General features: G+C 30.5%; 2 protein-coding genes across 17 annotated transcripts in view; one reads left to right on the top strand and one right to left on the bottom strand.

Moving 5' to 3' along the window:
- Positions 1-8816, top strand: part of LOC139495235 (cAMP-dependent protein kinase catalytic subunit alpha) — a 93590-nt gene extending 84774 nt beyond the window's left edge. For all 16 annotated transcript variants that reach the window (XM_071283528.1, XM_071283506.1, XM_071283545.1 and 13 more), the window contains 2 exons: positions 3461-3625; positions 5446-8816. In XM_071283528.1, coding sequence (XP_071139629.1) covers positions 3461-3625; positions 5446-5571 — 291 coding nt within the window. In that variant the 3' untranslated portion in view covers positions 5572-8816. The remainder of the gene's footprint in view (positions 1-3460; positions 3626-5445) is intronic.
- Positions 8817-18164: 9348 nt separating this feature from the next.
- LOC139494974 (ubiquitin carboxyl-terminal hydrolase 24-like) overlaps positions 18165-27025 on the bottom strand; it is a gene marked incomplete at its 5' end in the record, with an annotated part of 61183 nt that continues 52322 nt past the window's right edge. Inside the window, 6 exon segments of the mRNA XM_071283098.1 lie at positions 18165-21491; positions 21861-21950; positions 22644-22798; positions 23461-23551; positions 24354-24419; positions 26440-26559. Of these exon segments, the coding sequence (XP_071139199.1) occupies positions 21306-21491; positions 21861-21950; positions 22644-22798; positions 23461-23551; positions 24354-24419; positions 26440-26559 (708 nt within the window).

Genomic DNA, 27025 nt, shown 5'->3' with positions numbered 1-27025 from the left:
GAAATTTGCCAGACATGACTATGATGTCATTTTCTATTTTTATTTGCCAATAACTTTATGTAAATAACTTCATTGGAAATTTGCCAATATAAAATGTTGCTGATGAAGCTTTTTTTCCTTATCTTATCTAAAATGTTTTAGATAATGTATGTTGGAAATTTGCCAGACATGACTATGATGTCATTTTCTATTTTTATTTGCCAATAACTTTATGTAAATAACTTCATTGGAAATTTGCCAATATAAAATGTTGCTGATGAAGTTTTTTTTATTGTTTTATACAATAAACAATGTATATTCACTTTATATACCAACCAATCTTTACCATTCAGTGATAACAAGCACTTTATTTTACATTTTAATATTTTATGATGTATTTAAAAGAGTAGTTATTGTTGCAAACTCCATTAGAAATTTGAATTGATATCAGTTTTGGAAAAAGGGAAACGGGGATGTGAAAAAAGGGGGGGGGGGTTAAATTTTTCTCATTTCAGATTTCATAAATAAAAAGAAAATTTCTTCAAACATTTTTTTGAGAGGATTAATATTCAACAGCATAGTGAATTGCTCAAAGGCAAAAAAAAACTTTTAAGTTCATTAGACCACATTCATTCTGTGTCAGAAACCTATGCTGTGTCAACTATTTAATTTTAGATTTAAATAAGAAGAAATCTTTAATTGATTTGTAAATCTTGACATTTGTTTTGTGTAAAAAAAACCATGTAATGTCAAAAATTTGATCACAATCCAAATTCAGAGCTGTATCACTTTTGAATGTTTTGTCCATACTTGCCCCAACTGTTCAGGGTTCGACCTCTGCGGTCGTATAAAGCTGCGCCCTGCAGAGCACCTGGTTGAAAACTTCTACTGGAAATAGTTCAATGATTTTCATCTGTCTGTTGAGTTAGCTTTAACAATTTTGATCTTTGAACAAGATCTTAAGAAAATTTGATAAATAGGTATCAGTAACACATTAATTGTTGCAGTTTTTTCTGCGTTTAATAATAAGATATTATGTGAAATTGAGAATGACAGAGATTTATGTAGATTATTAGATCAGGTAAATCCCTTATGTATATTAATTTTGTATTTCCAATTATCTTGTTGTCATGACAACTTACAAGCTCAGGAGATTTGATCAGAAATGTCATATTCACTAATTAGCTAGGAAATTAACAATAAATTGGCAGCCAATAAAACAAGACAGAAGAGCATAGTTAGCAAAACAATTTATTTTTTTGTAAAATTTCAATTATTTGTAAGGCCACACCAATTTAATTTCTTGTTCTACGGATTTTTGGACTCCAAAATTTGGGGCGAGCGAGCGATTTGAAAATTTTAATAAAAAGATATTTGATTTGAAAATTTTTGAGGCGAAGCTTGAAAAGTAAAGGCGAGCGATTATAATTTTTTTTGTAAACATAAAATAGTAGGTTTTGACAATATTAAAACTTGATTTATCACTTGTACTTTGACATTTCTTTAATTTCTGAAGTATTTTTTCCCTGTTCACCAAGAAATAATTAAATCTGGTCTATGTATGTGTAACTGACAATGAGACAATTCTCAATCCAAGTCATAATCAGTTTTGGGGCAACCCCTTAATGTTATAAATATCCCTTTTACATGTTTTATGAGGGATCAATATAAAATATAATATATTTGTTTGTACAAAAGGGATCATATTTTCTCAAAGAACTATATATCTATCTGGTATTAAAATGGTCAAAACATGTCCAAGAATTTTTGTAATATTCCTGGATTTTAACCATGTTAACACATTTACTTTAACAGTTTAATATTATTAAAAATAAGTGGACCCCTCTTTTAGAAAAAGTTGTTTAACATATGATGTAACTTTCCTCTTTTTGAGTACAAAATTCTAAGTTTTCAAAGGTTTTGTATAGAAGAACTATACAAATGCTTGGTATTTCTATTTTCTTTTCTACATCAGTAAAATGACCCCTTGTCTGAGGGAGGGTTGTTCTCAACCTGATAATAACAAACACAGGTCAAAGTACGGCCTTTTACACAGGGCTTTGATACAGACCAAACAGCAAGCTAAAAAGGACCCCAAAATTATTAGCGTACACATTTCGAACAGGAAAACCAACGATCTAATTTATATATCCGAACCGAAAAATACCAATGAACCACATCAACAAATGATAACTGCTGAACGACAGGCCCCTGAATCAATCAGGACAGGTGCATAAACATGCAGCGGCTATGGATAGTTTGTTTCGCCAGCATACAATATAATTGCAGTTGAAGGCAAATCCTTCAGAAATTCTTTGTACTTTATTCTAGCAACGAACATGTTTTGATGGGGAATATAAGTAAGGGGGAAAGAAACCAATTTTTTGTTCTTTACAGGTATTCCCGCTATTTACATCGGAGCACTCTCACTTTTGATAAATAGGTTTCATGCTAAAACAAATATTCTTACAGATATTTACACAGTGTGGTGGGGTGCTTTTATGTTTAAAATCGTTATATACAGGTTAGACTGTGATTTTAAAAACAAATGTTGATATCTTTTTATAATATTTACCAAAAAAAAACGGTGCGGGAAATGGACATGATTACATTTCCGGATGCGGGAAGCGGGAATATAAAAAAAATAAAAATATTCTGTTTTGAAAAAAATAGGTGCGGGCGGGTCCGTCGAACAAGGAATCAAATTGGTGTGGCCTAATTGATAAAAAAAAACAAAGATTTTAATTCGTTAAATTATTTGAAACATAAGGAAGTAAATTTTCTCTTTATTTTATTTTGATTGATTATTTTAAAATTCTGCCAAGTTATCTATTCATGTTGGCACTACAAAACTGATTACAATAGGCAGGTATCTCAAAAACATGTACATTATGATTATTTTTATAAAGCCTTTGACCCCAATGGAATGTCATTTTTTTTCTCAATTCCAGAAATATGTTTGAAAATTAAGTATAGTTAAAAAATATAGTAAATCTAAAGGTTAATCAAGGTTTGAGGACAAATTGAGCAATATTAAACACATTTTTTATAGCATGTTCCTTAGTCATTACTTTTGCATTATCATAAGTTGTTTAACAGTAAAAATATCTAATTAAATTGGGAAGCAAATTAAACTTAAAGCTAGCTGGATAATTCCAGATGACTATGCCAGATGGCCCTTTGATTTCTTTAGTGTATATGTATATGTTTCAGGGAATTTCTAAAATCACTGAACTGATTAGTGATTTTATAATATCCTTGATTTTACAAATTCCCTGTAACATATATACTACTATATATACTTAGGCCATTACAATTGAGATATTAGATTTTGATATGTAAGAAAATCTATTCTAGCAATACGGTTACATTTGACTGTGACTTAAGTTAAAATAGTCTTTCTCCATGGTCATGTGTTGTTATTGTTGTGCCATGTTGAATGAAATTTCATAAAACTAAATTTGAATTTGTTTGTTTTCAGGTTCGATTTCCATCCCACTTTAGTTCAGATTTAAAAGATCTATTGAGGTCATTACTACAAGTAGATTTGACTAAACGTTTTGGAAATCTGAAAAATGGTGTAAATGATATCAAAAACCACAAGTGGTTTCAGTCTACAGACTGGATAGCAATATATCAAAGAAAGGTAATGTAGTGATCTGAATATAGACAACTTTTAAAGAAACATAACTGTATCTGATACATGTTCTCTTTATAGAGCTGTCATCACGTTAACCACAAGTCCTACAGCATTGGCTTGTACAGTTGCTTTCAGACTTGTAAAATTCTTCTCTAAAAGCCAACAGAATTACAACTAAATTTTTCAAAAAATGAGCTTCTGGCTTGTGGTCTCAAAAGTTTATCGTGAAGGCTGAATTATTATATTATTAGAGTAGCTTATAAATTTGAGATAAAAGATTGATGTGATTAAATTGTGTGGATCTTAGGGGGACCTTTGATTTACAAAAGTTACCAAAGTCAATGAGATCCCATTCTTCACACTAATGCTTTATTCAGGACCTTTGACTATATTAAGGAGGAACTTTCACTTTAAAAATCCAATAACAGACCCTGAACTTTCACTATTCAAACTTGGATCAATATAACTGCAGTTAAATTTAACATCTAAAGCTAGTACTGGCCTGATGACTGCACACATGAAAAAAACCTATATTCTGTTTTATGTCAGGAAAGATGGAAATCTGCCAGACATTATCTTGTTTACATAATTGATAATGATGTTGTTCTGATTTGATTGTTATTCTCAGCAGTATGATTAAAATTAAATCTGGGATAATGTGATTCTTTTTCTTGGATCCATCTGAAGTAGTAATTTAGAAATTACTTCTTCCTTTTATATAAGATTAATTGCATGTTATTGAAATATTGAAAGTGGGAAACATGATGGTCTTAAAAATATTGAGAGGAGTTTTACAATGTAGGAGTATGTTCATTGGTTAATGTCAATTTTATATTGTTGATGGGTTTTGGAGAGTTCTTTCAGACTTTTCACTCCTATTTCCATGACAAAAACAAAAATGACAAAAACAAAAATAAGAAACTCTTAGACTTAAAATAACAGTACTTTCACAATAAAGTTCTACACATTATGTTAGTGTTTTCACTGTCAGATATGATAAAGGAAAAAGAATTGTTTAGTTTATTTATAAAGGGAAGCTGTACACATTTATTCATTGAGCCATCTGTACCACTTCAGTGTTGGGTTTAGGTCCTGATCTTAGAAATTTCATGAGAGTGTAAAACTGTTCAGTGCCCACATTTTGAATATTAATGAAATCATAAAGAGAAAAACGTCTATGTGACACACGTGATGTGACAGCCATAGATATAAAAATAATTTTGTTTATTTAAGCTTTGAGTTAAGGTCCAGCTCTAAATAATGCTATTAAGTTGTTGTGCATTCCTTAGGTAGAATATATTGAGTTTAAACTACAGAAGATATAAGCAACTACTAGTATTAGAGAAATGATAATTTGTCACTGTGCACATCTTTCATAGTAAGATGTGCAATAATTTGATGATATTGACCCACATTGTACACATGAAAGCCTTATATCCAGACTTGCTGTTAAAAAAGTTACTATCAGTCATTACAAGTCAAAACTGCAAACCTAAAAAAAATATACTTATAGTAAGTCATAAGTCATAAATCCTTATGTGAAATTCTGTCCTGATTAAGGCAACTGAACTACACTCCACAGAGGACTTATATGTGTTGATTGCTCAGGATGGATAGTACTGGTAATTGGAGGACACTGGAACACATTTGAATCACTCCAAAATAAATTTTATGCATGACATTTAGCCAATCTTGAACGCTTCTTTTGTAAAAAGATAATTCCACATCCACAGTAACATCCATTAACATTGAGACATTATGGACTTTTTAGAGCCGCACAAGCTTTAATAGACCTCTATATATAACTTTTGTATGTACTTCTGCAGGTTGATGCTCCATTTATACCTAAATGCAAAGGACCGGGAGATGCCAGTAATTTTGATGACTATGAAGAAGAACCACTCAGGATTTCATCTACAGAAAAATGTGCAAAAGAGTTTGCTGATTTTTAAGAGTTCATTTAACAATGGAGAGGTGTCATGTGGGTCATTACAAATTACACAAGTCATGCTGGAGAGGGAATGAACAAACATTTATCATTAATATCTGTTTAGATCTCATCCAGTTTTTACCCCCACATGTGCAATATTGAGTGATCAATGTTAGGTTGTGTGTATGTTATATCATCTGGAGCAGTAGAACGTTCTGTGATGTTACTGCCAACAGCATTATATAAAACCTCGTAGGATGCTGATAGCCAGGAATGATTACAGACAAATTTTAGGCTTTATACAGCTGCTGCTTTACAAAAGAAAATGATGTTCATGTGTAGTTCCATGTCTGATTTGTATTAGTGAATGGTTTACAGATATTTGTTTTATGTGTATAGCCTTGAACGTGGCAAGAAGGACTTGCTACATGTATAAATACAGTTGGTTTTAACTGACAGGAAAATCTCAAAAGAATTTCAATTTTTTAAAGCAAAACAGGAATTATGTATGGTATGGTATCATTGTGGCTAGTTATCAAGTATTTCTAGGTATTTGTATGACATCCGTTTTAGTGAATTGTCAGCTAATGTTTATATCAAGTAGTTTAAATTCATATTTTTCTTTTGTCAGTAAAAGACGGCAAACATCAGTGCTGATTGAATAGTTCATCTAGGGTCATATATATGTATTCATAATCTTAGTTCTTGGCAATTTTCAAAATTGATCAACTAATTGATTCTATTTCATGTTTCATTGTGAAATAGTGATTATTTATCACTACATACTTTTACTTCTAGTGGAGGATAAAAAAACTCCATTTTGTTGACTATTTAAAGATATTATTTTATTTTTAGTTTACATGAGCGTAGAAATGTATATGATGTTTACAGTTTTTACTATGTAGAGTTTGTTTATATTTTGTTAAGATTTGTCTATCTAATTACATTACATGTATATGTCTAGTGATTTCAGAAGTTAGAACTAGTCTTTATTAATTATTCATATGACATATATACAATACATGTATATGTGTGTAATAATGTGTGTATATAATTGTATGGTTCAGATGATTGACATTTGTTTGTATATCTATGTTAATTATAGCTCTGATACTCAGAACTCTTGTACTCATTAGATCAATGGGTGGATAGAATCTATGTCACAATGAAGGATTTGTTAACCTTTATCATACATTATGCTTGCATACTCTGGAATTTGGAATTCTTATTGATGATTTTTTTTCTTATTTTGAAAGATAAAATATGAATATATTCTAGATATGAACAAATTTTATGTACAAAAACAAAATACAAATCCAAAATAATTGAGCAAAAAAAATTAAAAAAATTTGGGTAACCTACCACAAATTAAGAGTACAAAATGTAAAAGCATGGCTGTAATTTCATGTGTCATTTTGCCTTCCAGAGATGACATATATGTCACGATCCATTTTGTGTGTCATTGACCTTAGTCCAAAACATGTTATATAATCCGCAACTCTTAACAAAAACAAAATAAACTTGAATGTAAACTTCCATAGATGAATAGTATTGTGCCATCTTTTTTCATTTGATTGATTTTGTAGGGTTTCCCCATAACCAAACAAGGGCTGTTGCATGTTTCTTAAAGGGGATAAAAGCACTTGTATGAAAACATCTGAGGTTTCCTATCTTTTAGAAATTGAAAACATCATACTGATAAATGTTATCACCCATCATTGAAAGCCATTTAGTTTTTTTCAAAGGTTGATATTTTTTTGTATCCGTATTTGTAACATAGATTCTAACACCAGCCTAAGAATGCACATTTACACATCAACAGTAAACTCATTTAGCAGTATTAGTAATAATAACTTCCAAAATGTCTAAACATGGAATAGTGTTTTGAACATACAGGGTACACATAGAATCTAGTGAATCCATCATGATAAGTGAAAACTGATTCTTGAATTTTAAAAACAAACTACTGGTATATAATTGTCAAAGATAATTTTAGTGAAAATGATTGAAAGCATGATGTTGCCTTGTAAATCGCTGATGTATAAAATAATGTTAGTTTTACTCCTTATTTAAGGTTATATGTATAACTACTTGTAAAATTAAGGGATTTTAAATATCCGATTCTTTTAGATACTTTGTATGTACAATGTAGGACACTTGTCCTTATTTAACTTATCAAATCACTCAAAACTGACCAAAAGTTCTTATGATAGGGCATTGTGTTGATATATATGAATTCAGAATGTTTTCACTTGAATTGTTGGATTTCTATGATAACTAACTGCTTTGCAATTATTTGCTTTTACCAAATTTATACATTTTGTGTAATTGCACATTAATAATACATATTAGTGCTATAAGAATACACTATTATAAACATTTTATACCTATATATAGAAAGAAAATTTATGTGTGTAAATGTACCATAATAGGTAAAATAATAATTTGAAAATGCTTGTTTGTATGTGTAATATCTAGTTTTTGGTTTGATATTTGTTATGTCTATACTTATTTGCATGTTATGTTTAGTTGCATAATGCATTTACTGTTTGGCTTTTTTCCCTCCAAGCTGTTCTCAACATTCAGAATATTCTAATTTATATTTTACAAACAAATAGCAACACATTTAAAAGCATAATTCAGAATTGCAAATTAAAAAAATAACATGACTGTTCAGGAATGTTTAATCTGAATGACCTAAGACCAGGAAGAAGTATAAAATGTTGCTACAATCCAGTGTTAATCAAAATTATATAAGTCTCCATTATTTTTTTCTTTATGGCATGAAGTAACTTTGAATTGTTTTCAAGCAAATTAAGATGTATAAATTTATTCATAATTAGTGCTTGTCTTGAAAGTTAATGGAAGTTCTTTTGTAGAATTGTATATATATATATGCTGATACTCAAATCTGCATAGAATCTTTGTTCAAATTCTATGACACAATTTAATTTAACTGTTTATTGGATAAGACATAACTTGAAAGCCAAAACATATTATCTATCTACAGCCAATAGTATTCCTTAGCCATTTGGAATCTTCGTCATAGCTCAAACCTCTTTCAATATTCGGTAAAGAAAAATATTTCTGTCTCTTGTAGGAATTTTAGGATTTCATGAAATGATATATTTTATTATCAGTGGTACAAAAAATGTATAAGAACTACTATCAGGCATTTATCTTTGTCTGATGTTACAAGTTCTGTATGTATTTTTGTTATTTAATTGCAAATCCAAACCAAAAAATAAACAATTCAGTCTATAATAATTTGTGTTGTTCTTATGCATCTACTGTTTATAGCCGGATTTTGTCCCCAACTTCATATCCAAATTACAAATAAAAGAATGCAAAATATGTCATAGATGGTACATGGACAGGACATTGTACCTCTGTACATCTTTGAATGTAAAACCATTGTTTGTCTGTGACATGGTGTAAATTTTGCCAATTATCAAAATTTTCAAACATAACATCATGTCAATAGACAAAACATAGAGAAATGACTAACCTGAAAATCTTAACATTTTCCTTGATTTTTCAAACTCCTCCATTTCAATGTTTCGTCAATGACCTGAAGTTAATGTTGCCAAATATCAATAAAGAAGTAAATGTTGCCAAATATCAATAAAGGATGAAAGCATTATAATTGCATCATAGTAAGGGTGACTGTAGTTTGGAAAACATGAATAAACGAGGAAATATGGTAGGATTGCCAATAAGACAAATATCCATAAAAAAAACAACATAGGATAAAGATGTGAACTATTCCAAGTCATTGCCTTCACAATAAGCAAAACCTTTAGCAGTCTGTATAGAAAACTACATCTACTGGTCTGAAAACTAAATATCAAAATATGTGCCTATACGACTATATAAAATTTTGAAAATTGTCATGACAGAAACAATATTTACTAGACTGGGGCATCAGATTAGTGGCTAACTGTACAGGCTGCTTTAGTGTATAGTAAGCTATAAAAGATCCAGGCAAGGCAAAATGTGTAACAATTCAAAAGAGAAACCCAAAGCCTGGTATATATAATCACCACTTACTAATAAGTTTCTCGCTTGGGACAAGCACAATGCCACATACAGAAAGTAACGGGTGTGAGTACTCAATTTTTCAAATAACATGGACAGTGGTGTAACAGCATAAAAACATAAGAAAAACTAAAAATCAGTTGGAAAGGGCTCTAGTCTTCTGATGGTGGTACTAAGTACATAATTTTTTTTACCAAAAGACAAAATATACATGTTCTGACCTAAGAGCACTGAGCCCAACTGATATCAAGTTCTAAGCCCAATTTCGACTATTAAAAACATGTTCTCATTGGTTAAAATGTCAGTCAGTACATCTACAGATTTAGGGTAAATACAAGATAAATGCTTTCCAAGAAGAGTGTGAACTTGTGCAATGTCAAACTATAACTATCAACAGAATGTAGAACAATAAGTGTTAATAAATGAAAAGCAGTACATGCTCAGATCTGTATTAAACTATTATGAATAAAATTATCAAAAATAAAGATGATCTTCAAAGATCTTATTACTATAAGCTGATTACCTTTTAGAAAGTTTTTTTTCAAAGGTATATAAATTTAACCAGCTGTATAAGCAACATTAAAATAAGGATGTGAATTTCCATTTCTGTTGTGCCTTAACAAGGCGAGAAAGCTAGACTTGGGTGTTGTTTCCAGTGGTGTCCACATTGTATTACTTGTAACTTGAGATTAGGTCAGTTTTAGATGGTGTTGTTTCCAGTGGTGTCCACAGTGTATTACTTGTAGCTTGAGATTAGGTCAGTTTTAGATGGTGTTGTTTCCAGTGGTGTCCACAGTGTATTACTTGTAGCTTGAGATTAGGTCAGTTTTAGACGGTGTTGTTTCCAGTGGTGTCCACATTGTATTACTTGTAGCTTGAGATTAGGTCAGTTTTAGATGGTGTTGTTTCCAGTGGTGTCCACAGTGTATTACTTGTAGCTTGAGATTAGGTCAGTTTTAGATGGTGTTGTTTCCAGTGGTGTCCACAGTGTATTACTTGTAGCTTGAGATTAGGTCAGTTTTAGACGGTGTTGTTTCCAGTGGTGTCCACATTGTATTACTTGTAGCTTGAGATTAGGTCAGTTTTAGATGGTGTTGTTTCCAGTGGTGTCCACATTGTATTACTTGTAACTTGAGATTAGGTCAGTTTTAGATGGTGTTGTTTCCAGTGGTGTCCACAGTGTATTACTTGTAGCTTGAGATTAGGTCAGTTTTAGATGGTGTTGTTTCCAGTGGTGTCCACAGTGTATTACTTGTAGCTTGAGATTAGGTCAGTTTTAGACGGTGTTGTTTCCAGTGGTGTCCACATTGTATTACTTGTAGCTTGAGATTAGGTCAGTTTTAGATGGTGTTGTTTCCAGTGGTGTCCACAGTGTATTACTTGTAGCTTGAGATTAGGTCAGTTTTAGATGGTGTTGTTTCCAGTGGTGTCCACAGTGTATTACTTGTAGCTTGAGATTAGGTCAGTTTTAGACGGGAATCACTAGTGTTGTTTCCAGTGGTATCCACAGTGTATTACTTGTAGCTTGAGATTAGGCCAGTTTTAGACGGGAATCACTAGTGTTGTTTCCAGTGGTGTCCATAGTGTATTACTTGTAGCTTGAGATTAGGTCAGTTTTAGACGGGAATCACTAGTGTTGTTTCCAGTGGTGTCCACAGTGTATTACTTGTAGCTTGAGATTAGGTCAGTTTTAGACGGGAATCGATAGTGTAAGGGTCAATGATGTTTGGTAGGAAGTTGTATTAGCATTGGCTCTTCTCATTTCCATGGAGTTTATTTGGCCACCGCCCATCTGTTGTGGTCTATTGACAGAGAAACGTCTGTGTAATGTTACAGGATTGCTTAATGTCCAGTGGGAAATATTTCATACATTTTCAAGTCAAAATGTCTGATAGTTGGTATGCAGTTGAATTAGTTTTTGCACATCTCATTTCATGGTAATAATATGGCCCTGCCAATCATGGTTCTTGAACTTTAAAAATGTTGTATAGTTTAATGTGTTAAAACTTTAGTTTTAAGTCTGTTTAAAGATTGTTGGTTGCTTAATGTCCATTGACAAATATTGCATGCATGTAAAGGAAAGGGAACCACCATATATTATAAGTCAATGGTATTTGGTATCAAGTTGTATAGGCATTGTCATTACTCCTTTCCAGAGATTGGCCCTTCAGTCATGGCTTATTGGCTGTATGTTTTGGTAGTTCACATATCAAAGTAATACCATTCTAACTTAAACATATGGATTATACTTGTACTATGAATTATGAAAATAATAGCAACACAAGACATTTATCTACGTCAGCAGTTATTGATGAGGTTTCTACAGAAGCATCAAAAGTTCCAAAGGAAACCTTTGTATCCATATGAAGTACCCGTAATCTTAATTGCCGGTAGTGTTTTCATTTATTTGTTGTAACAAAATCTGAGTTAATTTTTTTTCAGATATAGTCATCCAAATCTAAAAGATAACCATGAGCATAGGGAACCAGTTGTCAAAATACACAAACAGATTAGGGGTGGGGTGGGGGTGTAATTTTTTACTTGTTCCACTCTTTACTTTGCCAAGTATGTCTCCCACTAGATCTGCATCTAAAAAGTAAATATCGTAGGAAGAAAAAATTAAAGTCAAAAATATTTGTCTCTTTTGTCTTGAATTTAAGCATCAAGTCTTCAGTGTGAAACACAAATATCAAAATCAAGTTAAATTAACTGAATTGGGACTTTAATTTGCCAGATTTAGTGAAAATAAAATAAAAATCACAACACTTAGAAAACATTTAAAAACAAAATAACAACAAGAATATAAAATTTCATGACCAAGTGATTTACTGTAACCAGATCTAAATAAATGTAATATACTGGTATGGTCAGGAGATTATTATTTCATGCTTTAATTCATTATCCCAAATTAATTACTAAATCTTGTTTACTCACTAAAGTTCATAAGGTAAATGACCATATAAATATCTTGATAATGGAGTAAATGGACGGATCATGTATATCTTATTATTGAAACTACGGGAGATAGCATGATAATGTGATTGGTCATTCAATACCTGATACTGTAGTTTATGTCCTATAGGTAAAAGACAGTACTGATATTAAATTACTTACCAGTGCAGAATTGTTAACAAGTCTTATATGAAAACACAAGATAGCTGTGTTATAAAAGATTATTTTTGTGTTTTTCAGAGGGATCTTTATTTGTTAATTAAAAATATTAACTTGAAAGCTTTATACTAATAAGATGATTTTGTAAAAAATATTAAATTGCCATGTCATCCAATGAAACAAATATTTATCTTCTTCTAAAAACAAGTTTATTCTAAAAAATGCTTGAGATATTTGCCACTGGGCATTAAGCAAACAACAACAAAACATCTTAAATACTGCCACATTCTTTTTTTTTTATGTGCCTATCCTATATATATTCATATTTTGCTATTCAGGGGCCTGTTATAGCTTACATTAAGGTATTAATTTGTTTTATTTATATATAATTGTACCATATCTCCTTGGTTTTCTTTCTATAGTATGAAATACTATAAGTGTTAACATGTTTACTTATCTATTCAATCAGTATATTTTCCTTTTACCCACCAAGTTAATAAAGATAAGGCTAAGTATAGGATGATCCATGAAAGTGCAAAGTAAACAAAACATTGATCACTTCATTTTGGAGAATAATTGCTGCATTAAAAATCATTATTTGACTAAATTGATAAGCAAGCACATAAAAGATTAACCCCCACAGATTTATAAATGTTATCAAAATTATTTATTAATGAATAATGATATAGTTTTTTTCCTTTTGAGATATAAATAATTATTGATTCATCCAAAGCTCAATTGCAAGTATAACATTCATCTTGGGGGTAACTGTACTTTTACTTACAAATAAAAAAAACAAATAAATAAAAGCAGGATCTTTATGCATGATAGAGTGAATGATTCAGTATTTAATGTTTAATAACATCCTGTTATTGACCAGTGACCATGTGTTTACTAGGAGGGATTCATGCATGATAGAGTGAATGATTGAGTATTAAATGTTTAATAACATCCTGTTATTGACCAGTGACCATGTGTTTTACTATGAGTGATTCATAATCATTATACCTGTAAAACCATCTAATGTTTCACATACATAGTATAAACCATCTAATGTTTCACTTACATAGTATAAACCATCCAATGTTTCACATACATAGTATAAACCATCTAATGTTTCACATACATAGTATAAACCATCTAATGTTTCATATACATAGTATAAACCATCTAATGTTTCACATAGTATAAACCATCTGATGTTTCACATACATAGTATAAACCATCTGATGTTTCACATACATAGTATAAACCATCTAATGTTACACATACATAGTATAAACCATCTAATGTTTCACATACATAGTATAAACCATCTAATGTTTCACATACATAGTATAAACCATCTAATGTTTCACATACATAGTATAAACCATGCAAGATGACAAGATCAGGGAAAGGGAAAATAGTGATAACTTTAAATTAAGAAATCAATGTACTGGAACGTCTGATCTTTTTATGATCTAGCACTAAATTGTGAAAATTCAACAGAGATATACCGGTACTCCAAAAAATTCCTTTAAAACTGTTTGCGACAATGAATGTTTGGACACCAAGTTGCGACAAAAGTTCACATGACCTTTTATGCCAGGCCAGTTATTAATGGACAATAGGTAAATCTAAATATTCTCAAACAGTTCTGTTCCTTTCAGATTTTCTTTAACTATAGTAGTTTTAAAGATAATAGAAGTCTTGTATTTTAATCCTATGTTCTAGGTTTGATCATGTAGGCCATGTTGGTTGTTGGTAGGCATGATAGCAGGACTAGATACCAACGTGATGATCATTGTGACCACATTTCCTGTTGAATGTCAATATTTATTAATCCTCACTATGTGGCACTTATTCACACTTCAATATTAGAACAAATTATCACTTCGTGTGATAAATTCATCTCGTGTAGACTTGTCAAATGCAAGTGCAATGGACAACTTCATCATCACAGTTTGAAGTTTTTGTAATTATTTCTGCAATTCTCAGCATTTAAAAGGAAAAATTCTGTACTTTTGTGAATTTAAGGATTGGCATGATGGAAAGATCAAAAGATATGGTGAAAAAGAAGTTATCATTAGTGGTGTACATCTAATCAAGGATTATGTAATAATGTTACATGTTATTAAAAGGATACTTATGTTATAAAATGGCAAGCACAAGGAACAGCGCATTGAAATCCATACAGTGACCTATAGTTTCTCTGTCATCTGGTCTCTTCTTATTTATATATTACAATAATATAGTTAACTATATATACTGGTAAATGCTCCTTCTTAATAAGAAAGTTAATCTATAAAGTGCTATAAACAATCCATAAAGAGTTGTATCACAATGTATCATTACAAGACAAGACCTTAAATGGTCAAAGTCCCTTGACTCCCACAAGATTTATCAAACTTCTAAGTCCGTATTGTATTTGGTCAAGTGAATATTATAATAATCAATATAACATCCCATATGACAGGGTTCCTTCTCATAGTTTCTGGAGTAGAAGCAGTCACATGGTGTGGATTTACTACATTAGGTCAGGGAAAGTCAAAGTCCTGTAACTCCAGTAAAAATTGTCAATCAAAATGACAGTATAAAATGGTCAACTGCTCATGATGACAAAATAATCTTGTTGCAAGGTCTTAAAGGAATAACCATCATCAGGTTTCAATGTGTTACAATTTAAACAAGAGGCTCCCAAGAGCCTTAATCGTTCACCTGGTAAGTAATTATGCCATTTTAACATACTTGTTTTCGCTTTATTGCAATCAGTTCAGAAGCAATAACTCCTTTTACTAGTGTGACAATTTGGCCATATTGACTTTCTTGCAAATATTATTTTATTGATCAAAAGATCAAAGATTCTCTCCAACTCCAATTATATTTTACAAAAACGTAAAACAAAAATGGATAAAAACCATCTTTATGGGGAGATAACTTCTATAGCAGGATCATTTTTTTTAACCCGATTCCCTGATGCTGATGGTAACACATATCTTTTTAAATGTCAAGAATTGTAACTATAATTTGTCCTTTTCTAGTGGCACTTATTCACACTTTAAAACTAGATCAAATTATCACTCTGTGTGATAAGTTTGTCTCTTGTATACTTTTAACTGTGGAATACATCAACATCACAGTTCGGAGTTTTTGTAATTATTTCTGTAATTCTTGGCATTTAAAAAGACATGTGGTCCTTTTCTGAATTTTTGGATTGGCATAATTTGATATAGACTGTAAATTCAGAAATTATAACCAGGCTTTATTAATGCGAATATTGCAACTTCTTAAGTATCGCAACAATAAATACTCACATTCTGATATGGAATACATATAACTGTATGTAGCTTTTCCTAAAATCACATTTTTGTTCAATCTTCAAAAATCGCAAAAATTAATGTACATGTATTTACTATATTATGGTCAAGTGCATATGATAACAATCAATATTACATCCCATATGACAGGGTACCTTCTCATAGTTTCTGGGAGGAGAAGCAGTCACATGGTGTGGATTTACTACATTAGGTCAGGGAAAGTCAAAGTCCCATAACTCAAGCAAAATTGTCAAATCAAAATGACAGTATAATATAGTCACCTGCTCGTAATGACAAACAATCTTACCAAGTATAAAATCTCTTGTCAAGCAGTCTACCAGGAACTACCTTCATAAGGGGTTTACAATTGTAAATAGGGGTGAAATCAAAATGATACCACTTCGCCACAGAGGCCCGTACCAGAGACAGACTAAGATGTCCTTCAAAGCCAGTGTTGCAGGACAAAGTTACAAAATGCAATGTTTTAAACAAGAAATATCTCCTTTTTACAATACTTATTTAAAAAAACATACTGCATGTATGTTTTTATCCAGATTAAACTTATCAGGAATAAAACTTTTAGGTAATTAAAATCAGCAAAGAGTAGGTCCGGTAAGGGCCGATTTTGGCCTCAAATTTCAAGTTCATCTGACGAATGATTGTAGACACTTTTCAAACACTTAAGTGTCTATTTCAGTTGATTCAATAAGTTTATGTGAAAGATTTTAACTAATTTACTCATTAAAAACGCTCCGATTCTAGCTTAAATTTGAAAAATCTATCAAATATGCCCAAAAATGTCATTTTTCTAATGGTTTTTGTCAAAAATGAAAGTGGCCGCATCCGTGTTCATCCACAACCTTTATATATGTTAAGTATTATCATAAAATACAACTTACATTTCAATATTAAGAATGAACACGAATGCGGCCACTTTCAATTAAGACGGAAACCGTCTAAAATTTAACTAAAATGCTAAAATTGTGAAGATTTCAGTAATTTAGCATGACTTAATGATGGTGGCACCCGATATATGTGCATTGTATTGTCAAAAACAGCCCATATTTATGTAGCAGAAGCATTTTACTTTCCAATGAATAACTAAAAGTTTATATCTTAACAATTTTGTAAAACTGCTATATTTTGGTGCCAAAAAGGGGGCTTACTGAACCTACTCCTTTAGAAATGTATGTTTCTAAATCACAAACAAAGATAGTATTTACTCAAATAGATGACAATAGACTAAGAAAACATTCTATAATTGACTTCTTTTCTGAACATCAACATTTGACCTGAATGTCACACATCTGAAAATAGTAGAACCTTCACTTAAATTATAACATTTTTATTTTTTCATGTTTTTCTAAATTTTACAGCTTTAAGTAATAATAATGAAAGATTTATCCCAATATGTTTAGTTATTGTTACTTGCATGTGGCCACATCTGTTTTTCACCAAATCAATATAGACAAGTTATTTATGGAAAATATAGATTTCATTAAAAGCAACTACTACACCAATATATCTTATTTTATCACAAGGCTTTTAATTACCAAACAAACTGTTACCTACAAAAAGTTTGAAATCTACTTTTTTTTTTTTTTATCATTATTCATTCTTTTTGTTCAATCAAAGCAATGCATTGAAGGAAAATGGTGTAAGACCAGTAATTAATGACACAAAATAATATAACACATTTGACAAAACTGAAAGAAAAGTGTTAACATATGGAGCAGTATATCAAGGCATATACAAATCTATTTTGAAAGAAAACAAAATCATAAACTTTGACCAAGATTGTATGTATCTTAGTATGCAAACTCACACATGGGAGATAGTTTAAGTTCATGTTAAATATTTTTTACCAATTTCTGAACTAAGTGAATCTTGCTGAGGACACAAATGTGACCTCTAGATGTCTTTTCTGGCTTATTGTGTTGTTGTAAAAATTTGGTTGATTATATTAGGAATCACTGAAGCTTGATCTGAGCTGGACCCCTCTTAGGAAGTCAGTAGGGCCCCCACTTATGAAGATTATTCTTTTATTTGTGCACAAATCATTCACATTATTTTTTCATATTTGTTAATCAAGGTGGTTTTTTTTGTTGTTGAACTAAACAGAAATATAAAGAAGAAACTTTCAGTAACCATTGAAAAAAATAAGTACTTTTGTTTGTAAATATTTTATTGAATGACATCAAATCATGATGTTTTCTCTTTTGTAAGATTATTTATTTACATAACAGACATCAGAACAAAATATACATAATTATTCTGTTGTTGCAATTTTCGCTACAAAAACCATAACTTATATTAAATGTTTCAATCACAATTTAATAAATAATATGCTAAATAAATCTTTTACCATTGTTCATCTAAACTGCAGCAGAATATCTAAAAACTTACATTAAATACAGATAATCCACAATTTAATATAAATATTTTCACTTTTGTCAGGAGAAAATTGTAAAAGGAAATTTATGTGTTAATGAATTCATCCAATAATAATTTGTTATACCATTTGAATAATGCATATACAGAAAATCAACAACCCTTTGCATCCATTTGAAATTCAATACACCAGTATACTGTGGATTCATTATAATTTGTAGGATACCAAATTTTGTGAATTTCATAACTCAGTAGATGTCCCATGGCCATATATTTCAATCTCAATGAAATACACATTTTCTAAAGGTCAAGAATGCAGACTTTGCCAAAACCATGTAAATTAAATATCCATGAAAATACATTTTTGCCTTAATCTCCAAAAGATAAATAAATCCACAGTAAATTGAAATTGCATTATTACTTACTTTAATAGTATACACAGTAAGGCAGCATTATAATATAATATATATTATCAACACATCAAATTAAATATACAAGAAAATACAACCTTGAAATTATTCAAGGACAAGGTATAATAAGGACCAGAGTTAGTACTATCAGATAAGTTTTTCATGACCTAAATCATTTATAAACTGAGGTAAAAAGTAAAAAATATTTTTGTATTTATCTCAGAAGTTTTAAAACTTACAACAAGGTAAGCATGTGACCATATCTCTAGCTAATCATCGCCTGCTTCTTGCTTTCCTTGTTGGAAGTATCTGTATGAAATGACACAATAAAGATAATGAGATATATTGAATCAAAACTATATTTTCCATATTCTACTTTCTGCAATATAAAAACTTGAAGCATTTTTTTAATACCTGAATAAAATAGCCAACCATCAAAAGTACATAAAAGAAACCAGAACTGTGAATTAAGTTCAGAACCTACCCGGCAATACTGTTAGAATATTGATGTCTTTTAACATGTGGATTGATATTATATTTGTTTATGCATATCATCAGGTAGTGTTCTTTGTAAAAGTTTCATTAATATCTATGCAGCAACCTTGAAGGAGTTAATCTTACAAGGCACATGAACAGGGTGCATTCCAGAGCCCATAAAATATTGTTTGCTTGGGTATAAAAAGATAATTAACAAGACAATTCACAAACTCTTTAGCTACCATACAGATGAAGCAGACAAACTTTGGTTTCAATCAATATACATGTAGCAGTTTTAGAGAAGATTCAAAAGGAAGGTTTACAGACAGATGGTCTCAAAGTGATGGCAAAAGAACAAATTGCCCATCTATTTTCGTTTTTTTATAACGATCTTATTTATTCATAAAATGTCTGGCTAATTATTTGCTTTGAATGAACAATTTTTTTACAGATTGGTAAATCAAGGTTATACTTTAATCGGTGCTGAAATCAACAACCGTTTTAATTGAAAAGTACCTGTAGAATTTATTTTTAATAATATATTCATATGCATCAAAACAATAATATATAAAGTAACTTTTTTTAAACAAGATATGCAATTGAATCAATAAGCAACACATTTTTTTCAAACAATAAAATACAGCTGTACATAACAAAAATATATAACAGAAGCCTGTACAAATATCATGCAAAATTAGTACAAATTCATCAAAAAGACAGGTCTGCAATAGGAAAGAAATTAACAAGTATAGAACAAAGAAACATCTCTCAAAAATATTATATTAAGTCTCTATTCAAAATAAAGATTAGGGAAAACAACTTTTTATTTAAAAACCAAATGTAACATATTTCTTTTGTCAGAGAAAATTATATCTAAAAAACAAAAATAATTTCATAGTATTCTGTACAAGAAATCAACATAACCCTACTTTAAAAAAAACCAACTTTTTCCATAACTTGAAATTGACAAAGTTCATGCCAAATGTTCTGCTGTATGACCCTATTGACTTTGAGTTTGATATCATGGGTACAAACTATTTATGGATTATGCAGTTAAGGCTTTAGAAATGTTTATATTTTTTGTACAAGCTTTTTTGTTAACATTGCCTTATATTACAAGTATGTGTTTATAACCAAAAAAAAAAAGATGTGTTTTCATAACATAAGCAATTGGATATAACCACACTTGTTTTGCACAAATACAAACATAGTGCAATATCTTAAAACTTTTAATGTTATTTGATTAATCCATTAGAAATCTAATTTCTGTTGTGCATAAATAATCCCAAAACAATTGGACAATTTATTGTAAAAATTTGAGTTTGAAACACAGAAAATAACTTTCAATTGTTCATTGCATTTCTACCTTTGATAAGTCTTGGTACCATGTGTGATGAATAAATAATATATTTTCTAAACAATGCTTGACAACTCAAAATGTGTAACACACACAAAGATTTTACACACACAAAAACATTATGTAACTTTTAGATGATCAAAATTTTGGTTCAGACAAATTCTCTGAATTAAAAAATGTTAAACTGTGATGCTTTTTTTTTGAAATGCAGAAAATACTGTTCAACTTGGTATGTCATATGTTTCAACAATAGCTTTCTAGAACAAAAACCATATTGTTTTGTGCACAATATATCCCAATAAAAGGTCAACTTTTTACACAAATAGCCTGTCAAAAAGTAAATGAATTGTATTACGTCAAATAATTCCTATAAAATCAATTGATAATTTGACATTAGAACAATCTATTATTGAAAAATTATCACAAACATTAATTAAAACAGGTTATTTGACAAAACTGTTCCACGTTTATCATTCATTTACACTTGGAATGAAACGATACAAATATTGTACTTCTACTATACACATAAGGCTATAAATAGAAAGAATACTTTTATATCAGCACTATAATTTTTTGAGTAGATCACAAAGAGAAAATTAACAATAAAACAAATTAACAATTGTATATTACTAGGAAATAAATGGTTTCAACAATATGATCTATGCCCCTTGTTTTAATTGCCTCCCTTTGGTTCTTTTTGTTCCTCTACAGTTGACATGTGTGTGTCACTACTAGTATAAGTCACAGTTTCTTTCTCCGTGTCAACTTCGGCTCTATTTCCATTGGTATCCATATCAGATTGAAATCCTTCCTGGGATTCTATCTCAGTCAGTAATGCTTTGGCTTCTTCTAGTGTTGACTGTAAATAGATAAAATGCCGTCAGATTTTAAACAAATTGCTAAATACTGTGGATAAACTATTTTTTGTTAATACCAATTTTCCATGATTGAAGAATGGTATAATTTTTCATGGATATTTATTTAGTGAATTTGACTTATTCTGCAAAAAGATCTAATCCAAACACTCATTTCAATAATTCCTCCCCTTCTAAACAAAAAGCAAAAAAGCGAGTTGCTAATATTACATCCCATTTGTCATTTCTATACTATTTTCCTATAAATCAGTTTTCAAAATAATCATGATTGAGAATTTCTAATGACATCAATCTAAATCTACATATAATTTTTTGGGGTAATATATGAAAGAGCTTCTATATTCTTTTATTACCTGTGCACTTATGGTTCTCTGGAATGACTTTCTGTTAGAGTCTTCATTAGATACTGTAGATGTGATGGCAGGACTCCAATACTCTGACATCTAAATAATTGAAAACATTAGCGTTATTCCATTAAAATGATATGCCTTAATGACACAATTCCAGTTTTTATAGAACATAAGGATTAATGCAAGGAGAGCACAGATGTTTATAATGTACGGCTCATGCACAAAATATGTGCACTACATCTGATAAGTTAAATATAACTTATGTATTAATGATGACATAATTTTACCTTTAATTTCAACAAGTACATATACAATCAAGGAGAGACAACTCAAGTTAGTTTCAAACCAGTTCATTTTGCATAGAAAAAAGTTCTGGCAAAATGATTCTATTTATTCATACTTACATATAGGTACTGATCAATCAGAAAAAAATGTACTATGATACATAATTTTAACTTGAGTTGAAATGAATATTTAAGTGAGTTTTAAAATTATATTTTCCCATGTTAAGACCTACATATTTTTTTCTTTTCTGCTCACCCCATTCAAACCCCCCTTAATTATTATACATCATATATTATAATACAGAAATTTACAATTATTAATAATACTAAACTTCTGAGAGAAAGGTGTGTTAGTCACTTATGTACTGGTATGTTACAACCTAATGGTCACTTATGTACTGGTATGTTACAACCTAATGGTCACTTATGTACTGGTATGTTACAACCTAATGGTCACTTATGTACTGGTATGTTACAATTTAATGGTTACTAATATGCTTACCTTTTTCTTTAGCCAGTTGACTGACCATTGCCATTTGGATGGGATCTGTATGAGGTATTCCTTGAGAGGATTACATTTGTTAGCCACACTGACTAAGAACTTGATGCAGGAATAAGATCGCCTACTGTCATTCATATGATTAGATCTTACAACAGCTGAAAATGAACAAAAATGTATATACATGTACTATGGATCCAATATCATTCTTATACTACTAATTTTCATAGATTTTTGGCATTTAAGGGAACTTAACTATTAATGTTCTACAAAATACATATGTTTCTATAGTCTTGCATGAAGAATTTGTTAAAACCTTGAAATCAAGTATCTATCTATAATCATGGAAAATGCATTGTATCCACAAAAAAATAAAATGATACACAAATAGATACATAATACAATGGCAAAGTCCATGATTTTTCATGGACACCTAAAAATAATATGTTGAATCATAAACAAACAAAAATTAGGTCAAGAAGGTGCACATTACTATAATCTGGTGAAAGTTTTAAGTAAGTTGCTTTAAATTCTGATAATGGGATAAGAGGAGAACTGATGCAAGTATGTACTCAAGTATGAGGAAATAACAGTTATGTCAAAATAAACCCCAAAGTTATCCTAATATAGTACATCATAGTTCTAAGATTGTGTGAAATCTTATGTAGCTGTTCAGGAAAATTGCAGGTGCAAAAGTTGGATTGACAACCTCCCACATCACTATATACCACCTGCCTCAGAATGGGATATAATAAACCAGTATATAATGCACCAATATTTTTCATGTAAATCTGTATACTTTAGACTGTACAATACCTACCTAGTAGACCCTCATATTCTGTACCAGCATCATCAATATAACCATCTACAACTATCTGTAATCTTTCAGTCTGTATAGGGTCTTCTAATGTCTGCAAAATATTTTTTTAACTATACCTGTGACTTTATCAATACACGTCCATATTTTAATTACGTTCAAATATTTAGTTAGCAACTGCTAAATATGAAAACCGTTGAGTTCATGACACTCTTTCTGTAAAAAATGTTTTTTTAACTATTATCACCAAAAATTTTACGAGAAAAATACTTGTTATTCAAATTTAGTTGAAAGAAATTTTGCAAAGAAACGTTTTGTTGTTTCAAATAAATCAGAAGAAAAATATTCGAATTTTGTCTTCAAACTAACAGTTGCAGGTAACATAATTTAACTTTTCCCTGATATTGTACAGTTAATTGTTTGCTTAAAATGAGAAAGTAGCCTAATATTAGGAACTAATTTTAAACACATTTATAAATTTCTTTTAAAATGAGAACAATTACATCTTCATTTTATTTATTAATTTCAAAACTGTCATTAAAACCCTTTCAAAAGTATAGAAGATTGAGAAAACTAAAATTTACAAACTGCTAAATTCAGGTTGGTAAACCATTCTTTTTGTGAAGTTAAAAAGATTTGAAGTGATATAAAACTTCTGTCCTTGGAAGGTAAATCAATTTTCCTCTAAAGGTGCATTAATTTTACAAGACTCTTTAAAAACTTGATTAGTTTGGTTATTTCATAGACAGAATTGACCAACTAGCCTCAGTTTTCCCTCCAAATTAGAAGCCCAAGTAACAACAGTTTTGATAAAGTAAATAAAACTAATTGTGGATGTAAATCTACCATTTATATTCATCACAGAAATTTAGCCACAATGAAGCCTGTTAACTTACCAGTAAATCTTCCAGCAGTGTAAAAATTGGTTTCAACTCATTTGACGGGGCTGTAGAATACTGGTGCTGAAAAAAACCCAACATGATATATAATAATCAACATAATATCAATAGATCTTATTTTAATATAACCTTTTCATATTAGTTTCTTATTCAAAAATAAAATAATTCATCCCAGTTTGTTTATAATATTTGTGTACGTGCTTAAGATCTGCAAAATCTATCTAGAACTAGATTCAAAAGGATGGTAAAATGAACTTTTTGTCTCAATGAATTCAATTACCCCCACTTACATAATTTCATGTAATGTTGGTCTATAAGACACATAATTCTAGATTTACAACAAAGAGGTGTAAGATGCCAAAGGAACATTCAAACTCTATGTTACTTCACACTACGTCACATTTCTGTGGGGTTCATGTTGATTCACATTACATATTGTAGATGTTGTATTAGATGGGTTGTTGTTAATTCACATTTTTGTATTTTATTAGATGGATCATGTTGCTTACTTTCCAGTAAAGGTAAAAAAAAAAAACATATTTGGGCCTAGTCAGAAAGAAGGTACAAGAAATATGTACATATCTCAAACAAAATTGTTCATACAAATAATTTTTAAAACTTTAAAAGATTTTTGGGGTAATTTGGTAGGAAACAAGAGGCTGTCACAACGACAGCAATCCGGATTTATTAACATTTATTTGTGTCCTGGCAATATCACAAGAACCATTACTGATGAATGGTGAAAGTGAAAATCGTCAATATCAAATTTGACCTCCATTTTGTCATCAGTATCAACATATTAAAATTTGAAAAGCTTAGATTGAATGGTTCATGAGTAAATGCAACAACCTGAATGGAAACGCCATTTTACAATCTTTCAAGAACCATAACTCCTGAACGGTAAAAGTCAAAATCGTCATTATTGAACTTGACCTCTATTTTGTCATCAGTAACAACATATTAAAATTTCAAAAGCTTTGGTTGAATGGTTCATGAGAAAATGCACGGACACGACGGGAAAAACCATTTTTCAATCTTTCAAGAACCATAACTCCTGAACGGTAAAAGTCAAAATCGTCATTATTGAACTTGACCTCCATTTTGTCATCAGTAACAGCATATTAAAATTTCGGAAGCTTTGGTAGAACAGTTCATGCATAAATGCACGGACACGACTGGAAACTCCATTTTTCAATCTTTCAAGAACCATAACTCCTGAACGGTAAAAGTCAAATTCGTCATTATTGAACTTGACCTCCATTCTTTCATTAGTAACAACATATTAAAATTTGGGAAGCTTTGGTAGAACAGTTCATGCGTAAATGCACGGACAACTCTATTTTTCAATCTTTCAAGAACCATAACTCCTGAACGGTAAAAGTCAAAATCGCCATTATTGAACTTGACCTTCGTATAGTTGTCAGTAATAACATATTAAAATTTTAAAAGCTTTGGTTGAACGGTTCATGAGTTAATGCACGGACAACATTTGATTGCCGCCCGCCCACCCGCCCGACCGCCCGCCCGCCCGCCCGCCGTACATCCCCAAATCAATAACCGACATTTTTGTCACAAAAATCCGGTTAATAAAACCTTAAGGACTAAAGTGTTGAAATGAATTTATTTAAACTTATTACACAATGGCTATGGATGCAGGAAACTACACAAATAAACACGGAAAGCAATGGGACCATGACTTAGTGGTTTAATTACAATTAAGGTGGTACCTAACACTACAGGGAGATAACTCTGTAAAATCAGATAAACGTTTTGATTACGTTGTGTTGTTAAGGGAATATTAAGCTTCTCAATGATTAAAATAAGTGTCAAACTGCTATATAACCAGTAATTTTTCTGATAAAACGGTTGGTTCAAATTTTTTGAAATTTTTATATTTTTTTCAAAGGGTCAAAGTAAATACTTTGTCAAAATTTTAAGAAAATTAAACGAGCCAAATCAATTTTAGTTTAAGTGTTGGGTACCACCTTAAGTTCTTGGCCAATCTTACATGTTTATCTTAGCTTTATAATTTACTGATGTACTGATTTAGACGCTTTGATTTGTATTATCTACACATACATACCATCACATATTTTAGAACTAGTCGACTAAAATCAGCATTACAAAAGCTGCACTGTATTAACATGTCTGCTATACAATTATAGTTGTGATTGCCTGTGACTTCTCTCACTGCATGGACAACCTGAAAATACACAACAATCAGGAAATTAGAACAAATCTTGACGGAGAAACTGTGAAAACTTCTTTCTACTGATTTGTATATATGCACAATTTATACTGTGGATTGATTTATTTATGTTGGTACAATAGGTAATTAATTATTACAAGTGATTGAAAGATGAATTGTTTATCATGTTTCCAATTTGTATGAAAACAACTTATAGGTATTAAAACAACCTATGATTAAACCAGATGCTCCGCAGGGCGCAGCTTTATACGACCGCAGAGGTTGAACCCTGAACGGTTGGGGCAAGTATGGACACAACATTCAAGCTGGATTCCGCTCTAAATTTGGATTGTGATTAAATAGTTGACACAGCATAGGTTTCTGACACAGAATGAATGTGGTCTAATGAACTTAAAAAAAATATGTTTGCCTTTGAACAATTCACTATGCTGTTGAATATTAATCCTCTCAAAAAAATGTT

The sequence above is a fragment of the Mytilus edulis genome, chromosome 1, assembly GCF_963676685.1.
Source record: "Mytilus edulis chromosome 1, xbMytEdul2.2, whole genome shotgun sequence".
NCBI classification, from domain to species: Eukaryota; Metazoa; Mollusca; class Bivalvia; order Mytilida; family Mytilidae; genus Mytilus; species Mytilus edulis.
The sequence above is the reverse complement of the archived record's forward strand: the minus strand, read 5'-3'. Positions and strand labels throughout refer to the sequence as shown.